Source organism: Rhodnius prolixus, unplaced genomic scaffold, assembly GCF_049639745.1.
Source record: "Rhodnius prolixus isolate KJV_2025 unplaced genomic scaffold, Rpr scaffold_3, whole genome shotgun sequence".
NCBI lineage: Eukaryota > Metazoa > Arthropoda > Insecta > Hemiptera > Reduviidae > Rhodnius > Rhodnius prolixus.
In genome coordinates, this window is record NW_027411603.1 from 42404764 (window position 1) to 42422807 (window position 18044).

At 31.3% G+C, this 18044-nt stretch overlaps 3 protein-coding genes across 11 annotated transcripts in view; 1 reads left to right on the forward strand and 2 right to left on the reverse strand.

The window, feature by feature from the left end:
• The window catches only part of LOC141452865 (uncharacterized), a 20490-nt gene extending 8162 nt beyond the window's left edge, over window positions 1-12328 (reverse strand). The window contains exons 1-13 of one of the 3 annotated variants that reach the window (XM_074125332.1): window positions 11523-12314; window positions 10486-10709; window positions 9942-10142; window positions 9627-9769; window positions 9371-9525; window positions 8613-8728; window positions 7916-8086; window positions 6713-6822; window positions 5188-5424; window positions 4015-4234; window positions 2939-3088; window positions 1759-1883; window positions 190-369 (exon numbers count right to left, since the gene is read on the reverse strand). In XM_074125332.1, the coding sequence (XP_073981433.1) occupies window positions 190-369; window positions 1759-1883; window positions 2939-3088; window positions 4015-4234; window positions 5188-5424; window positions 6713-6822; window positions 7916-8086; window positions 8613-8728; window positions 9371-9525; window positions 9627-9769; window positions 9942-10142; window positions 10486-10709; window positions 11523-11670 (2180 nt within the window). In that variant the 5' untranslated portion in view covers window positions 11671-12314. Of the gene's footprint in view, window positions 1-189; window positions 370-1758; window positions 1884-2938; window positions 3089-4014; window positions 4235-5187; window positions 5425-6712; window positions 6823-7915; window positions 8087-8612; window positions 8729-9370; window positions 9526-9626; window positions 9770-9941; window positions 10143-10485; window positions 10710-11522 lie in introns of all 3 variants that reach the window. The other 2 variants (XM_074125333.1, XM_074125334.1) reach the window with 2 other exon arrangements.
• A 640-nt stretch (window positions 12329-12968) lies between these two features.
• On the reverse strand, window positions 12969-16734 carry LOC141452872 (uncharacterized). Of its 5 annotated transcripts, none has more exons than XM_074125371.1 (6): window positions 16597-16734; window positions 16178-16323; window positions 15421-15559; window positions 14890-14976; window positions 14484-14609; window positions 12969-13296 (listed from the first exon to the last, which is right to left on the reverse strand). In XM_074125371.1, the coding sequence occupies exons 2-6, from the start codon at window positions 16283-16285 to the stop codon at window positions 13076-13078; spliced, it is 681 nt and encodes a 226-aa protein (XP_073981472.1). In that variant the 5' UTR covers window positions 16286-16323; window positions 16597-16734; the 3' UTR covers window positions 12969-13075. The 5 variants fall into 5 exon arrangements, with proteins under 5 accessions (XP_073981472.1, XP_073981470.1, XP_073981469.1 ...); XM_074125369.1 differs by lacking the exon at window positions 16597-16734 and adding an exon at window positions 16428-16590; XM_074125368.1 differs by lacking the exon at window positions 16597-16734 and adding an exon at window positions 16410-16590.
• Window positions 16735-16810: 76 nt separating this feature from the next.
• crb (cell polarity complex component crumbs) overlaps window positions 16811-18044 on the forward strand; it is a 56646-nt gene continuing 55412 nt past the window's right edge. For all 3 annotated transcript variants that reach the window (XM_074125328.1, XM_074125329.1, XM_074125330.1), the window contains exon 1: window positions 16811-16951. In XM_074125328.1, the coding sequence (XP_073981429.1) occupies window positions 16921-16951 (31 nt within the window). In that variant the 5' untranslated portion in view covers window positions 16811-16920. The remainder of the gene's footprint in view (window positions 16952-18044) is intronic.

Sequence of the window (18044 nt, forward strand, 5' to 3'; positions counted from 1 at the left end):
AAAAGTAGAATTGACCAATTGAACATCTAAATTGGCTGGAAGAAAAAAAGAGTTCTTGGACCGAAACCTTCCAGCTTTTTGCGTGTTGTTTAGGTAATTTAAAAAGTAGTTGGCCGCTTCGAAGAGGAATATTATTATAAGTCTAATAAAATATTGCTAAAACTCTTTAATAAAATTATTATAAATTACAATTTTAAATTTTCTTTTTGCGTCAGTAATGTTGGTTTGATTTTGAATTCCATTTCCAACTCTCTTACTGATTTAATAATTTGGCTTTTCATTATTGGCATGAATCCTTCCATTCTCTGAAGGGCAATTACAGCAACCTGTGCCTCCTTTGGGGAAAAATTTCCGTTTTCTCCAAAAAATCTACCAAACAGTTGAATGATAAGAATAATGGTACTGTCACAAACTAAACAAGCTTTTTTCTCTCACTATCTACTTATTTCAGTTCATATTAATACATTTTTTGTTAATTGCACTTGAATTTACACATTTATAAGTACTGGCAACATTTATTTATTTTTCTGGATATATGCAATACTTCAATCCGTTTCAAAGCCTTTGTACATACAAAAAAAAAACACAACATTTTTTTTTTAAATTACCATTTTCACTTTTGATTACTTTTATAAGTAAAAGTAATCGCCTATTTTTTCAGGCGGGCTTAACGTCCAACTACCAATTAGGTGGCGTGGATGGAGGCGACTAGCAAACATACTTTACTGTAAATTTCTTTTATTAACCATTAAATAAAATCCAAGGCCTAAGACCGGGAATCGAACCCAGTACCACAATACATATTAGCTTCGCAGGTCTCGCCTCTAACCGCTCGGCTACCGTGGCGCCTTGATTACTTTTATAAGCTCCCTATTTGACGAACACGAAGTTATCAGTGCAATCACATAAGTCATGAAAATAATGTGTATGTAATACCCTCACATGACTCCAGAAATGTTAAGTTAGAGGCTGTATTAAAGACCCATTCTGCATTCAAAGTGTACGTACGTCTAGACTATTGATTTTTATTACTTTTGACTCTTAAGAATAGGTAATAAGAAGACAAAAATAATAATTTAATAATAATAAAATATCAAAAAGAGACAGGTAGGCAGGCAAATACAGAGTTAGTTGATGGCCCTTTCCACTTTCTACTAGAGGTTGAAAAGAAAAGCATGACTCATAAAGAGGAAAATCACGAAACAGGGGTATTATTATCTGGAGTAATCGAGAAAAGAGACTGACAATTACAATATCGCCCTTTCAAGAGTTTTTTTTACAGAAATATTGTCCCATAAAAAATTGAGGTCCGCATGGTGTAAATTCAGAATAGTGCTAAACTCAGTTGAGCAATCCGGGCATGCTTAGTTGTGGTTGACGAGTTTAATCTGCTGCATCTGACAAGCTGGAAGAATTGAATAACGTCTAAAAAAATTTTTGAAAATATAATTTCAGTTGTGAGAAAACCAAATTCAGTTTTCATGTAGAGGAAATCATCGTTTCATGTAGTAATTATATTTAGAGAAAATAATACACTACATTTCTTTCATTTCCTTTATTAGTGTTTGAATTTTTATATATGCTTATTCATCAATTATAGTCAAACGCTTTTAAGGAGGTATTTATTATTTGCTAGTAAAATCGCTTGTTCAATTTTGTTTGCATTGCTGCTTAAAATGCATAAGTACTAATTACAAATGAGAAAATATGCCTTATATCTCATAAAAAGTTATTATTTACATAATTTACAATTTTTACCTAATTTTCTTTAAAAAATTTTTATTAGCTGCACCCAGCCAATGAAACAATCTTTCTATGTTTTCTATTTCTCTTCTGATTAAATATGATTTTCTTGCCCTATTTTTTTCCATTTGCTTTCTCATCTTTAAAAAAAAAGTGTTTTTTTTTTTAGACAGCAAATATAAGTTCGTAAGATAAAATTAATAAAAAGCCAAATTCTCTACATTAATTGATAAATCAACCTGTAACTAAAGTAAAAAATAAATCATAAAACGTGACACTGTGAATAGCGTGACACGTGAAACCTGCTGAACAGTTGCCTTGAATTACGAAGGCAAAAGTAACCACTTCAATTACTTTTCGTTACATTTTGTATTTTATTTATTTTTTTGTATTATTATTATTTTGTTTTAGCTTGTTAATGAGGCTGACTAAAAAGTGAATACCAGAACTAAAGCTTGTCAAACACAATTTGATAACGTAGAAACGGATTTAATTTCGAAACTAAAGATCTTATTTATTTTTATTTTTCTAGCGCGCACACTAAAGGAGAAGAATAATGTTCAGTTATAAATGTTCCTTGCCTGTAGGAAGGGATAACGGAGATAATCGTTGGATAAGACTGAATTATTGCTTCTTCTAGTCGTGAGAGGAACGAGTTAACTTTTAGAAATTGCAGTTTGACTATAAATATATATGTATCACCACAGTGGATTTTAGAAATGTACATGAAGAGTGTTCAAAAACAAAAAAAAAGTGCACGAAGCTCCAACTATTGACTTATTTTGGTTATCAGCAAAGATTTCTTTAAAAGGCTTTGTTTTTTCTTAACTACAGACCGTAAGTTTTTTCGAAAAAATGCAATTTAAGAGGTCCCTGGGGAGGGACGTGATTTATAATGTTATTTTCATTCGGTATTTGGTAAAAATGCAATTCAAAAATTGTTTTACATTTACAAGAATTGCAGCAAAGTTTTGAACAGTTTAAAACAGATATTTTATTTATTTATTTATTATTTTTGTAAAATTTCGTACTTCAAATCCACTGCAGATGACAAGCTTCTAAAAAATAAATCTATAAACAGTAGGCTAATGATAATTTCAATGATCAAACTATATTTACATGACAAAACTCCTATCTTTCTATTATTTCATTATAATAGTTTTATTTTAAATTTTAAATATATGATACTAATTACGTTTTTATAAATCTCCTGAATTCTTAAAGCATTCATTACACTTAGAGTCTGCTCTTTTTTCAAGTCTTCTTCCAATTCGTTATTAAGTCTTTTCAAACTATCTCTTAAGTTTTCCAATTTCGCTAGTTTATCATAGTTATCATAGACACCCTACAAAATAAAAAGATGAAGTTCATGTTTAATAACAAAAACTAGTTTAAATTCAACGTTGCCTTCGTTTTAAAGTAAACTTTAACTTTAACCAGACATTAAAGTTTGTTTTCAACATTTGGATAATTATTCAGATCGTTTTTAAATTTTCAGTAAACAAAACAAAACAAAAATTGGTTATTTCTGTGAGGAGGCACAAAAAGGAAGTGCAATCTTGTGGCACACTTAGTTCCCACCAGGGTTACGTTACATAAGCTTCTGAAGATCCCTTATTTTACTTTGCTGAATTTTCTCTAAAAAATACTTCAAAATCTTTTATTAAATGTAAATTATATTCTCTTTCAGTCAGAATTGGCCAAACAGATCTTTATTTTCAATTTTTCTGGAGGTTTGTCCAGAGCACATATCAACGAATCTATTCTTAAGCTCCTCCAGGAGAGATCTAACACCAATCCGCCACATCGTTAAGAACGGTAAAATAAATGCCTTACCAGCACTTCGACCCTCTCATTTCTTTCCAGGCTGATTTTTCTACGGCATCTGGAACAAGACTTTACTTTTCAAGACAACAAGATCACATGTTCATTGATAAAGGGTGGATTTACTAATTCACTCCCTACTGATGCTCAGCTTTTCTTTGAGGAAAAGTCTTGCAAGTGTACACCTTAATCATTCCACATCTAGAGTGATTCCTTAATTAATTCCGAAGATGGTTCTAGTATTCATAACAAGGTGGAACTAGCATTCAGTGATAACCTCTCCCGTTACCCTTTTTTTTCGGAGCCTTCCCTCGTTACTCTGAAGTCAGCTCCTTTACCCACTTTAAAACTATAGGTGTAGAGCTCATAATTTAAACCATGGAGAAATTTTAACGCCTTAAAAACAAATATAAAAAATTAATTTTTTTAAAAAAAGAAAAAGCATACAGCAATGTGCCTTTTTAATCGAGATCTGTGTTCGTCAAGTTCTGCTGCTCTGACATCTATAATATCTGTTTTAATTCTAATTTTTCTTCTGTGTAGACTTCGTAACTTATTTTTATACCATTGCAAAATATCTGTTAGTATATCATTGGTCCAGGTTTCAATCAAAAATGGAATAATCTCTTTCAATTCTGCACTTATCATTTTTAGTGAATCACTGAAACTGTTTAGTTATTCATTAAAATAAGGAAAAAGAATATCTACTGCTGAAAAATAGTAATTACTAGGAAAAGTCAATAATAGAAATAACGTGTATAGAAATAGTCTTCCCTACATAATTTTCATCTGGAAATTAAATATGCGCAGTATCAAGTGACATAATTATTTTTAGTGGCAATTTAATGCTCATCTCCTAATAGACGCTAATAGCTTAATGTATAGCTCAATTAAACAGAATTGTTGAATTCAATACTCATTAAATCGTGCCTTGCCTAAACATCGTCTTGTTTTTATAGCCATCGAAAACATTAATATCAAAGATTGATTGCTATTCTAAGAAAAGACATTTCTACTGTCTTCCAGTAGCTTTCGGTCAGAAAACTCTTGAAGTTCTTGAGTTTCAAGAAACTGTAATAGTCTTTTGCCTGGAATCCGAATTTCTAAAGAAAGATGAGGTGAGAATAGTGATTGTTGGTGTCTCCTGGACAGTGCTATCAAGAATTTCGCAGGAAAATAGAACCGATTACAGTTTAGGCCTTCTTAGATAGCAAATTACATGCGCTAGTGTTTTGCATTTAGCTTCTAAAAAGAACTGCTCATGATCAAACTGGGGTTACAAAGAAAAGAATGGCTTGGAATCAATAATTATACTTATAATAAGCTCAGATCTATTTCTATTAGCCTGAAAAGAAGTCAATTCACTTCGTCTTGGTAGAATGGCGCGGACCAAGGAAAAAATGTGACACCAGTGCCGTTTCTAAGTCCAGCCTAAGCTTCGTATTAATGGCTGACAGATTCACGTTGCATCACGTTTTGTCCCGTAACAGATGTGATGGTTCTTGAATTATTGCACATAATTTCATATTATATAGATATTGTTCTAATTTTTATGGGATTTATTTTTACTGCATTTATACTGAAGTATATTGATTATTTTATCTGATTACAAATACTTACGCCCTTCGCCAGTTCTTCGCTGCCCTTAAGTGCATGTATATTTTGTTTTCAATTTCGTTAACATTAGTGTCTTCATAATTTAAGGCTCGTTCAATTTTTCCAGATTCCTTTTGATCTAAGCTATCTACATATTCATTCAGTAGATTGCAAGCCGATTCGAATAGGTCTCGACTAATGTTAAATGACTTGTGCGGCACGTTAATTATTTTCATTTCTTCAGTATGCTTGGTGTTTATTCTTAAAAACAAGATTGATGGTATTGTACAAGAAATACGAAGGAACACTCTCAAGAGTTCTCTAGTCTAAATCAGAAAAGCCACTTTTTCACAATCTCAAAAATCAAAAACAAAACAATTTGTAATATTTTTTTCCAATCTACTGCATTTTAGGGTGGGATGAAATTTACTCCACTTTCGGAAAATACGAAGGTCTTCTTGCAGATAAGAATTTTTTGCAAACGATCATAAGACAGACAATACTAATTGAAAAGGAAGTATAATACAAAACAGTGCAACAGTGGATGTCATCTGGTACAAATATTTGTATTCCGTGTAAACGGAATATCTCTAGAGCCTTTTTGTTGTCACATTCTTCATACCGCACAGCAGGCATTTTAGCGAGTAAGCTAAACCAATGATGATGGTGAAAGTCATGGCCAGTGTTTGTATCTAAAGCATGTTAAAACTCTCGTCACATTCATTGGGAATCATTTTTTTGAATCAAGGACATCCAAGTGCTTGCCTCCGCAATGCCTTCACATTCCCTCAAGCAAACTTTGCTTAATATTGGCTTTATGTATTGGTTGATGATAGTAGATAAGCCTAGCGTTAGGCAGCTCCTATCTACACCAGCGTTCCGCATGTTCGTTATTATACAACCAACAAAGTACCAGAACCAACAACTAATCCATGTTCTTCCTAGCTTTAGCAACATCAGCTACCTCCTGTCCAACATCTGAAAACTCTGCGCTTACCACCTCAAGGCCCCTAGAAACGCAATATATAGTATTGTTGTTTTTTGATTAAAGTGATGTAAGGATAATATTTATAAATTTAAACTGTTAAAAAAAAGTAGAAGATAATTTATTATGATAAGAAGGGGATGATGGAACAGAAAGTTGGAAACCACTGCTAAAACCAATTGTGTTTTTGTGGATGAGGTAAGAGATAGAACGAAGCGTCATTTCGGAGCTACCTAATAACCAAAAAGAAATTTCTCTGTCCTAAAACAGTCACAAGAATTATCATTGCTGATCAGAATAATATCCGAGTTCAAAACTCCTTTATGTCATAGATCAAACTTAATTAAAGAATTTTTGTTTTATTGCATTGCAGAGCCTCTTTTTTATTAAAGTTTGAAAATGCAGTCTATGAAGTTTGTGAATCGTTACGGAAATGAGGACTATACTGGTAATCGCTCGTTCGTTCAGTTTAGGGAAACTAATATTATTATGGATAGATAGACGATGTCTTCGATTGCAAGTAAAAGATTCTAAGAAAATTTATTCTTAAAACTGCATGCATACCTCTTTTCATATTTTTCAAAAACCATTTTTATTTGTTGATAAATTTGATTAAGAAATTTTAATTCAGAGCAATCTCGTAATTTGTCCAAAAGGATGTTTATTTCTACTTCCTGGAAATAAGTTTCAACTGAAAATAATATTTAAATTGAATTTTAAATTCAATTCTTTATATTTTCATATTTTCTCTTTAAAATAAAATTTGCCTTGCTAAATAAGAAGAAAAATGTTGCGCAATTTAATTTAAACTTTGTTTACCTACCTATACCGTTTTTATATTCTGTTAAGCGACCTCTTCCAGCAAAAGGCAGATGTGCAGGCTACAAAAGGGCCTACTAACCGCCCAGTTCTGCTTTAATAGATAATTTCAAGTCGAGATGCGTTAAATTCGGAGATCGCTTGATGATGTAAGTTCAGTGTGACCTCGCAATGCTGACATCAACAGCTGTAGTATTAGCAATGAACTAATCAAGAGTATCTCATTTGTCAGTGAGTCGACCTTTTTCTAATCAGTAACCAGTTAGACTTTTGTTACTACCCAACATTCACAACAGTATGTCTCGAAAAGCCTCAGAATAATTTTGTCGACTTTTATTGATAACCCCCGAAATATATTTCTTAAAAATATTTTTGTTGGAAGTGGAAAAACACCTAGTACCATCTAGTCTATAGTTTTTATAACTTCATTGACGTAATTTTTATCTATGATCTTCCAAAATTTAAATTCTTCCACCTCTTCAATAACGGTGTTTTATTTCTGTTTGACCAAAACGATTTTCACTTGCTACTGTAACTGTATTTTGTAATACGGTGAATTAAAACTGGCGAAAGATAATAGTTCCACATGAAGTTTGTGTTGAACTTTGCACCCTTAATTTCATTAACACGCAACAACCTAGGAACTACTCGCCTAGAATTGAAAAAACACGGGAGAAACAGCTCCTAATGATGCATCTATTTATAAAATTAGCCAGATGCCTAGTTCTTGTCCAATTAGTCCTAGGATCCAAAAGCCGTAATGTCCTATTTTATCGAATAAATTCGATTGTAATTTCATTTTAATTTTTTTGTTAATCATTCTAATTCTAGAAAAATATCATACGATTTGAATTACGTTTTCTTGAACATATCCAATATGCTAGCCAATGTTAATTCCTACCCAATATTTTTAAATTCAATCAAAAATTTTAATTTTTTAAAACTTACTTCATAGAAAATATTGATACACCTATGTTGATCAACAGCTGCCTTTGCCATTACTTTGATCAATTCCATTCGGGATATTGTTTGATTCCAAGAATTTATACCTTTCTCCACCAAATTCTTTGATTCATGAATGTAATCCTTCATCATTAAAATATATTCTCGCCAAAAAATCTACAACAAAATTACTTCAGAGAAAGCTTTTTTATTATTGCAAATACTTTCAGTTACAATGACCCTTGGATAATAGTTACTATTATGATTAGAATTTTTCAAATCTAAAGAGGTTAATTCATATGGAGAAATAATTATTTGTAAAAAACTCAATCGTCCATTAATCGTTGATTAATTATAATTTTCAATGTAATTTAGAGCTCAAGAATCCTCGGAAGGAAAATTCTTAATAAATTATACATCAAAGCGTAGGAAACAGATAAAAAATTTCGTTGGTAGCTACCCGTTAGAGTTTTCAACAGAATTAATAATAATCATAATCATTCAACAAACTCAAAAGTCTTATAATCAAATAGTTATGAGGTTCTCAATAATGGATGCTGTTTGAGAAGGCGTATTTTGGCAATTTTGTACAGAATCAAACAAGAACCTGCCAAAATACTGGAGTAATAAAAAACTGAACACAATATACTACTAATTAAACTACCGGTTAGCAGTGTATATTTTGTTAGACATGTAAACCTACCAATGAATTCTCATCACTTTCAGGATCGCTAGGATTGTCAATGATATGTTTTACTTGAGAATATATCAGTTTCATAATGGCAAGTAGGTAATAAAACAAATATTTCATACTGCTGACTGCAACAGGAAGAAATCGTAAAATTAAAATCTACACCTTACAAATTCAAATTTTTAAAAAAACTTTTAGGTACTATTGTACCTAAAAAAAGTACTTGAAATCCTTAAAGCTTATTCATTTTTAAATCAATAAATGACCCCACAAAATTTAATTTAATTTTTTATAATAAACATGTAATCGAAAATTTCTGAGGAAAAAAGAAGAGGCCAAGAAAAAATAGTGTCGCTCGGCTTTTGTTTCCATTCTAACAATAGACAGCGAATCATTTCTCTACAACAATATTACAATAGTACCTAAAAGTTGTGGCTGAGGAAATGAGGTTTTTAAAAAGGTTAGATAGAAGGGGCTGGAAATGCAATCCGACTGTAGAGCGCGCTCCAAAGTGAACTCCTCGTTCTAACAACTGATAGAGGCCAACGTTGGTGGTTTGGCCTTGTAAATAGAAAGGATATTGCGGTTTCTCTCCGCGGGAGAAACGAGAATACTAAAAACGAGCCGAGGAAGAAGAATAAACTTCCAAATGTACTAAAAATCTACAAAAGTTAGTGGAAGATAAAGTAAATTAGTGAGTAAATAATTAGACAATACCCCTAATGAAAGAATTTACCGATATTTAAAAAAAAAGAAAAAAAAAGCAGTACCTAGAAGGTCAACATGATTTTTTAGCTCAGGAATTGAAGTTGGTTCAGGAAAGTTTTCTTTAAACATATCATGAATTAAATTTAAATCTTGAAACAATTTTTTCTTCCACAGCGTATCATCTGAAAAACTGAGTTTTTCCTTTTGTGGTGGTAACCTTAAGAAATTTTTTTAAATATTTCATTAAATCTTTCTCATCTGTAAAAATCTACCTACTACTTCAAGTTAGTGATATGAATTCATTTTGTCTTTACTCACTTTAACAAGTTATTGTTTTCTAACATAACATTATAGTACTGCTTAATAACTTCTTCTTTTACAATTGAGTTGTAAGCTAATTTCAACTTCATTTCTAGGGTAGTGGCATTTTGAAGATTATTAATGATAATTTGATTTGTGTGCTGAAATATAATCACTAAATTTATAAATTATTTTTGCATGATATTTGATTAAAAGATAGAAACAAAGGGAAGAAGACAGTTATGATTAAATGCAAAATAATTCTAGATTCTAATGTAACTTTGTTACAGATCATAGTTTTTTGAAAAAATTAGTGTATTGTAAATAACTTACTAGTACAAGTCGATTTAAAATTGCATTGATATCTTCCATGCTATAGAAGCCCGCTATCTTTAACATGTTCTGATATCGAGGTACATACTTCTCAAAATGAGTTTGAATGATTTTGGCTGATTCTGAAACACCAACTTTCCACGCTTCTATTTCTTTATTCCACATGATTTGATGATTTAAAATATTGTCTATGTTTCGTTCCTACAAAATGAAAATAAAGATTACAATAAATTGTTTATTTTCGTATTTCATAGGTATAATAACGGAACAAAATTATATACTGCTTATCCACTCTTCTTCAAACAATCTGTAATTCTCAATTTATGTGAATTATAACGATTTAAAAAAAGAGAACGCAAGATGAAATCTTATATCAAAAACAAAGTTACAGTTCGATTTCCACACCAGAATGGTTACAATAAACAAATCCAAATGAAAATATGATTGTGGCCCTTACACCTTATGCCTTTCATCAGAACTATAAATGTAATAACACTTTTTTATTAGCTACTTAGTACACTACAGCTTTAAATATAGTACTTACGTCTTTGGATAAAACCTCATCTTCAATAGCACTTAAAATTTCTATCAGTCTAGCAGTTAATTTGCAGACGACACCCTTATATTTGACTGTAACAGTCCATATTTCTTTAGAAAGATCAGTACTAGCAACATTTTTTCGATTCTCAAATCTTTCTTTCATAACTCCGTAAAAACTTCCATCTAAACCTTCTTTTCTTATTTTTAACAACTTCGCTAACTCGGGGCCTGGAGAAGCAGTTTATTATGAATGAAATTTATGTACATGATAGCACAAATCATAAACACCTCTTAAATTTAGACTAAACCAAAAAGATGACATATACCATATTAAGAATTCATAATGATTAAGAAATATACCAATAAAATTTGAATTTTTGTACTAAATACTAAAATTCTAATTTATTCAAATGTAAAAATGTATAGCTCCAAACAGCAATACCCAAGACACAGTTTTTCTAGAGATAATCAATGGTAAGTAGTGTCCAATTTCATTAGAACCTAAGGTTGAATTGGAAATACGTTATACCCGCAAGACGACATTGACAAAACTGACACAGAGCAATGCTAAGGCATTTTGTTAGGATTACAATTGGTCACGATTTTACAGTAGCACTAAATAAGGAGCTGTCGACAGGAGAACATGAATGCTATACTACGAGAAATTCAGTGCAAACAGTTAATACTGAAAAAATTCTCTACTTAAACATAATTCGGCTGCAAGTAATCATCGGAACTTTATGATTTTATTATTGTTTTGAGTCTTTAGTGAATAACACTTCAGTGATTTGAGTTTTTAATGAAAACAAGGCCCAAGAAATGAACTTCATTTCAAAGTGAAGGGATCTTATATTAACTGCATTCAGATAATTATTTAAAGATATTATATTGATGTTCATTATAAGGGTAGGGAAATAAGTTTAACCAAGAAGTTTCGACAAAATAGGGTGTTTTTCAAAGGAAAATTGCAATGGATGATTTTCTTAAAATGTGCTATCTGTGATTAATGAAAATCAAATATAACATAAAACCATCTCTTACATAATTCTTGTTTGTCCGGCAAGTAATCTTTGACCTGATTGGCAAACAACGTCTTGGATGTCCATACGTTTTGTATAGTTAGCAAATAATAGCTCTTACTACTCAAGTAGGGAAAAAAAGTTGTTTGTACTTGGTGACTATCCATCATTCTTACCAAAACTTCTTAAACAAATATTTCTTAATCATGTGGAAAAATGTTATTTAGTTTGTGCCTAACATATGTTTTAGTAAAAATATGTCATTGCAGAATGAGTAAGCATTATTACATCTCTTTGCTTAGATGAGAGCAATGATAATTCATAATTTTTCAAGTACACAGTTTAAATTGGCAAATTCCGTTTAAGCCGAAAATTTTATTAATGGTTGCCTTTCTAATTAAAGTTAAAGGTTGTAATGACGAACGGACACGATCCCATTTCCACCACATGGTGGCACTACTGACAGTACAAATGATGGCAATTAATCCAATCTCAATAATTCCACTCTATTTTCATTTTACTATCCTGCAAATAAAACCAAATAACTTCTCAACGTATTGCAAATCATCTTTACAAATGTTACAATATTAATTATTTCACTTTACAGAATTCCAGCTATTGAAATCCACAGAAATTATACCTGACAGCCGTACTTCTCATTTATAATTTTAAAGTGATTTCTTGGTCAATCTAACACTTCATCTGAAGCGTGTGCATTTTCTTTCAGAGCTATCTACTGCCTCAGTTCAATTTTCTTAGATACCTCGAGAGATAGCTATATACAAGAACAAAAGACTTCTTACATAAATACAAAATAAAAATCGTAGTCGTGCAGCAGAAGTATATGTCTGCCGCAGATTTGGTATAAAATTAAAAAGACGACTGAAAGAGTAGTGGGAATCAATCAATTGAAGCAAAAATGCAACGTAAACTGGAAGTTATTTGAAAAAAGTTTACCGGATTTTTTTAAAGCTCTAGAATAGAAATTGCGCCCTTGAGTTAAAGTGACCTTGTAAAAAATAAGGCCTGCATCAGGGATGAAGAGTGCGTAACTTAAACGGAATAGCTCCCACTTTGTTTCTGTAATTAGCGTAACACTTATTAGGAGAAGGTTACATTTCACTTTCAATCAATCTCTGGGACCACGGATTGCCATCTCCCGTTTTAATCCATCTTTCCATTGCTGCCTGAGCCGACTCTCCTTCCGCGCTTCTGAAGAATCTAGTCCTCCTTATCTGTCGCTGCGTTCAGGAGAAAAATAATTGAATTCAACAAATGTGCCACACTTTTTTGTAGAGATTATAAAAAAAACTGTTCATTTTTTTTCTTCTTTAAATGTGATAGTTCTTGATATATATAAAATCCAAGATATATACGGTTTCTAAGACAACTCAAATAACCTCATGTGTTATTTGCGATACGCGGAGATCTTTCAATTTTAAACTCGGGACTACATCAATAACACAAATTTGTTTGAATTCAACAACTTTTAATTGCACATATATTTTTTTAAAAAATGTAATAAATTTTAATAATGATATAACACTTTGAGGACAGGCCAAAAGTATAAACATATTATTCGTGCTGACTAGAAAATGAATGCAGCTTTTCAATGGATTCACTGAGCTTTTCTAAACTTGACATAAGGGCAGCCATATTTTGTTTGCCTTCTCTCAAACCTTCTTCACTTAATGGTGTGTACAGTTCCTGGGTAGCACCAAGTTCAAAATGAAGTTTGGCCAGTCTTTCTTGTTGCTCTCTGATTCCTGTCATTTGTTCCATGCTGCAATCTTTACCTGATTAGAAAAACAATTGACCCCAATATTAATAAATGACTCTGAAGTTTATATTAAGAAAAACTCTGCTAAATATGTTATGTCAAAATCAATACTAGATCATATAATCCTACTTAAAACAATTCGATTCAACACATTCATTAATTTTTGAAAAGCAGGCCTAGAAAGGCTATAAAAATGTTTGATATTGATTACTGATCAGTTTTAATTTTTTTATTTTATTTGTGAACATGTTAACAATTAATTAAGCGGCGTCCGATGTTTTCTCGTAATAGAAAACATCTTCCATAAGCTGTAAGAGTTAATTAATAAACGTTGAAGTTCATGAAAGCATTAATGAAAAATTGCCAAAATAGTAATATCTATTACTGACTTTAGAGGATTTCAGGTCATAACATCCCATTTCAAGGCTGGATTAAATTGATTCAGATTAAGAAAAAGGTCTCATCACACGCCTTTTTTATGTGATACGGTGTGTATATGAGTGCGTGCGAACGAAGTATCAAGTGATAGAGAAAATATAAAAGAAAGCGCAGGAGCAAAAACTTAACATTATTTTTTGTCTTCATCTCCACACAGAAACTCGCTATAAGGTTAAGCAAGCTTGGTAAAAAAAATCACTATTACCTTAATTTTCTCTGATCTCGAATTGATCTCTTGCATTTTCTACACTTATTTGTGCATTACATAGCAATAATATTGAAAAAATAGGAGAAAATAAACCAGTAAATTTCAAAATTCAACTGTGTTTCCGACTCACACTACTATGACTCGTATGTCACGTTAATCGATATTTAATTTTACAATAATATTTCCCAGTACAAAAAGTTAATTAAAAAGTTAACTGAGTGTTTCCTTGCAAGTAAGACCAAAACCGGGCTAGAATACAAAAAACATGTGAGCCACGACAAATAAAGTCAGCACTGCGGACCTGACCACATTTTCAATATCTTTCTCTTATTTACTGACTGCAATAATCTGGAGAGCTTGCAGGGGTAAATTGATTGTTTCTTGCCTCCAAACTTCTAATCATTTATTTTAAATGTGAAGTGAATAAAAATAACATAATCTAGAAAAACTGAGATAATCACTACTAATGAGGGCTTCAAATTATAGTACATTTATTCTAATTAATTTGCATTCATTTTCAAAAACCTTCTTCGAAGATACCTTAAGTATACACTCACCAAAAGCCCTGAGCTTGCCAGAATGAAAATCTTCAAGTAAGGACAGTAAGGCAGTCTCCATTCTTCTCACATCAGTCACATCTGACAGAAAACAGTGATGATGAGCAGGCCGTTCCGATAATTCAGCTTCATGCATATCAAAAATCAACAAAAATATAACCCAAAATAACAAAATAAATAAAAATAAGAGGGAAAAACCATAAAATAAATTAAAAGTAACATAATACAACAGAAATACCCTACTTCCAAAAAAAATTAACTAAATAAAATCATTTAAAACAACTAAATATAAACTAACATTCAATCTAGAAACAGGTAAAAGTAAATCCATGCACACTATAATATATGCAATCACAGTTGGAGCAGAGTTAGAACATGCCGTAATTCCTTCAATATCATTAAATACCTCTCTTTATCCTATTAGGCGGAGGAGGGTGTGGTGGCCTTGCCGGTCTATTGTTCAACTTCTCATTTACAAATAGAAATTTAGAACCTGCAACAGTAAGTTCTTTGCAATCACTTTGTTTACTTACACTAATTAAGTCTGTTGTAAGCATTTTTGGTTTATAAAACATGACTTCATTAATAATTTTATTCAGAATGTAGAGAAGATTTAAAATAGCTCATTGGCAACGCGTGCTCTATGTGAAGGTGTCCTTACCAACGTATAATCTGCCAATGGTTTCAATAATTATTAGAAAAGATAGAAATCTTAAGAGTGGGTTTTTAGAATGATATACAAAGGAGTAATTCATCATGAATTCATTACTGGTAGATTTACCTACAAACTTCTATTTTACTGCCACTGTCCGGATAGAATAAACTCAGACATGACTTGGCGTTATCCAGTTTTGGTCAATCGCAAAAAAGTTTTGTTTAGGAAAGTGACATAAAATACATTATACACATATTGAAAAGTAAAAATATAAAGAAATACCTGAGGTTGGATTGGTGCTTGGAGCGTGGGTGGAGCCAATGGTTGGTGCAGTAGCAATTCTGCAAAGTGATCGGGTACTAGATGATCCCTGACTTGTCGCACCTTTAACACTACATCCTCCGCCAGAAGATGAAATATCCTACTTACAAAAGCAATTTAAATCAATATAATGTAGAAAACTATACTTAAATGAATGTACTTAAATTTATGTGTTGAACAAAAAAAACTTTATTGCAAGAACTTAAATTTACATTACAAAGAATGTTTCCGTGAAAATGTAAACAAGAGTTTGACAGCTTTGCTGATACCTTTTCGTTAATAAGTATTTTAACTTCAATAAGGAACATTAATTCATATTACACTTGCAAAGTGGTATTCTTAAAATAATTTATAAAGAGATTAGCGAAATCAGGATGTTTAATCATTGTTTTAAATTTAACGTAAAATTAAAAAAAAACAGTCGAATTAATAGCCTATTACATAAATTTCTTTGTAAATATTATGGCAATTCTTTAAACTCATATTTAATCAAGTAAAAAAAACAGAAGCGACTAGATGTCTGGACTAAATAGAATACGCAATGTAAGCTTGCATTTCACAGCACAACAAAAGTATTACGAACCCCAAAATGCAGTTGTGATCCCTTCCTTAAATTATCATACTGTAAACGTAACTTCTTTCCGTAAATATTGTTTTTCTTCAGTGCAGTAAATACACTGAAAAAACATAATGCATAACATTTGGAAAACAAACGTACTTTATTACTTTCTGGTGAAGTTGGTGAAGTCTGGGTGTTTTTTGAAATTCCAGGACTAACGGGTGGTGTAACTTCACCATATTTTGTGGTCAGAGGATCATCATCCATTAACACAAGTTGCTGTAGATCGCACTCTTCCTTACCATCTGTCATTTTTACATAATATTAAATAATGCCACTGATATATGTCATCACATACTTATAAATTCTTTTTGCAACATAGAGCAAATACCGTCATGAAATAGCTTACAACTCTCATGTTAAACACAAGAAAATAACGTGGTTTTTAATAGCGTACTAAACACAATGAAATGATTTTATTTGTACGTTGCAGACGAGAGTAATTTCAACTTAACCTACTCTAACCAAACAATAATGAGAAATGATAAAACACCAAACAAAGAGTAGGTTTATTTTACCCAGACGCTGTAGTTCACATAGTTAACAAAAGATAGTGCTCCAACAGTTCGGAAGCGCTGTTAAAATTAAAACTTGACTGTTGAATGTTGACCAGTTTGTGGCGCGCTAGTGTTCTCAAGCAGCACAAAACTTTCAGTGTGTTGAATGTGCAGGGAAGGGTAGAGTTTTCGTCCAGCTTTCTTTTCTTATTTTTCATTTTTTTTTTTTAATTGTAAGAAATGAAGTGATATTGTCCATTTTGTGAAGTGCCTTAATAATGTAATGATTTACTGTCATACTCTATACCGAAGATATTTGAATTTTGGTCTTTCCAGCCCTCCAAGATGACAAAATTAGTTTCGCCCTTTCTCCTCTGTAAGTTGTGCTTCACATATTTTTAAATAAGAATTAACACATTATAAGCATTATTATTGGCATATATCAGCTTATGTTTATTTTATTATTACTAAAAGTAAAGTGTGAAAACACATTGTTTATATTACCTTTTTTGAGATGAAAATTTCGCGCATTTATTAATTTCTTTTATTACTTTATTTTATATTTCATCGGTTTATATTTTATTCTAAAAGTCAAAATTTTGCTGATTTTATGTGAGCATAAATGGAAGTAATTTTCAATGACCTTATTCAAATGTGTTAATAACAGTAATAGGTTATTCAAGGAGTAAACCTTCAAAGCATGCTCTGGTCTCTCACCTTTTATTCTCTGAATCTATTGAGTTAATTCAGCAATTGAAGTTTCAAACGTTGGTATTAATAATCCTAATGTTTAAAGTATATTGCATTGACATAATTTCTTGAGGCTGATAAAAATATCTGAAATAATTTTAAAAAATTAACTGATCGTACAGGCTCTTGGAAGAAGTACAATCACATATATTTTTCACATTTATTGCTCTGCACAATATAAAATAAACAAGGTTTTTCGGTATCAGGATGTTTTCATATTCCAAATAATTCTTTGGAGATTCCCATGTTCCAGCTTAAACCAAATTTAAATACTTTTCTGTCTAAGAAATGTTCTCACTAAAAATATGTAATGTGAACTTGTAATTATGGGCATGAACTGGTGCTGATTTGATCAATTTTATTTTTAAATCATCCACCGATTAGTGAATTTGTTATTAGAATCACAGTAGGTTCATTTTATTTTTCCTTTTCTATTTCTTGTGATACTTTTAAGAATTTAATTCAGAAGGGAAGATTGAAGCCTCGAAAGACAAAATATAATATGAATAAACAGTTGGCAAACCCCTTAAAGCTAATTTGCAAATATTGCTTAGGGCAAAATATTGGCTCAGAAGAACAAGCTAAAGTACAGTTGAGCGATAGACATCGTATTTCCAATTGAGCCGTGTAAATAATTTTAAACAATATTTATCAACAAATAATGATGGAATCTTGAAATAGGTTGATAACTTAATTCGAAGTATTGAGATATTGGACTT

Bases quoted from the DNA above. Each gene is read 5' to 3' on its own strand.
- LOC141452872 (XM_074125367.1), bottom strand. From the start codon at position 16,330: ATGACAGATGGTAAGGAAGAGTGCGATCTACAGCAACTTGTGTTAATG. The intron at 15,560-16,177 runs GTACGTTTGTTT...TTTTGTAAGTAG, and splicing joins CTTCACCAGAAAGTAATAAA to GATATTTCATCTTCTGGCGG. The intron at 13,297-14,483 runs GTGAGTGTATAC...TTTTCTAATCAG, and splicing joins TGGCAAGCTCAGGGCTTTTG to GTAAAGATTGCAGCATGGAA.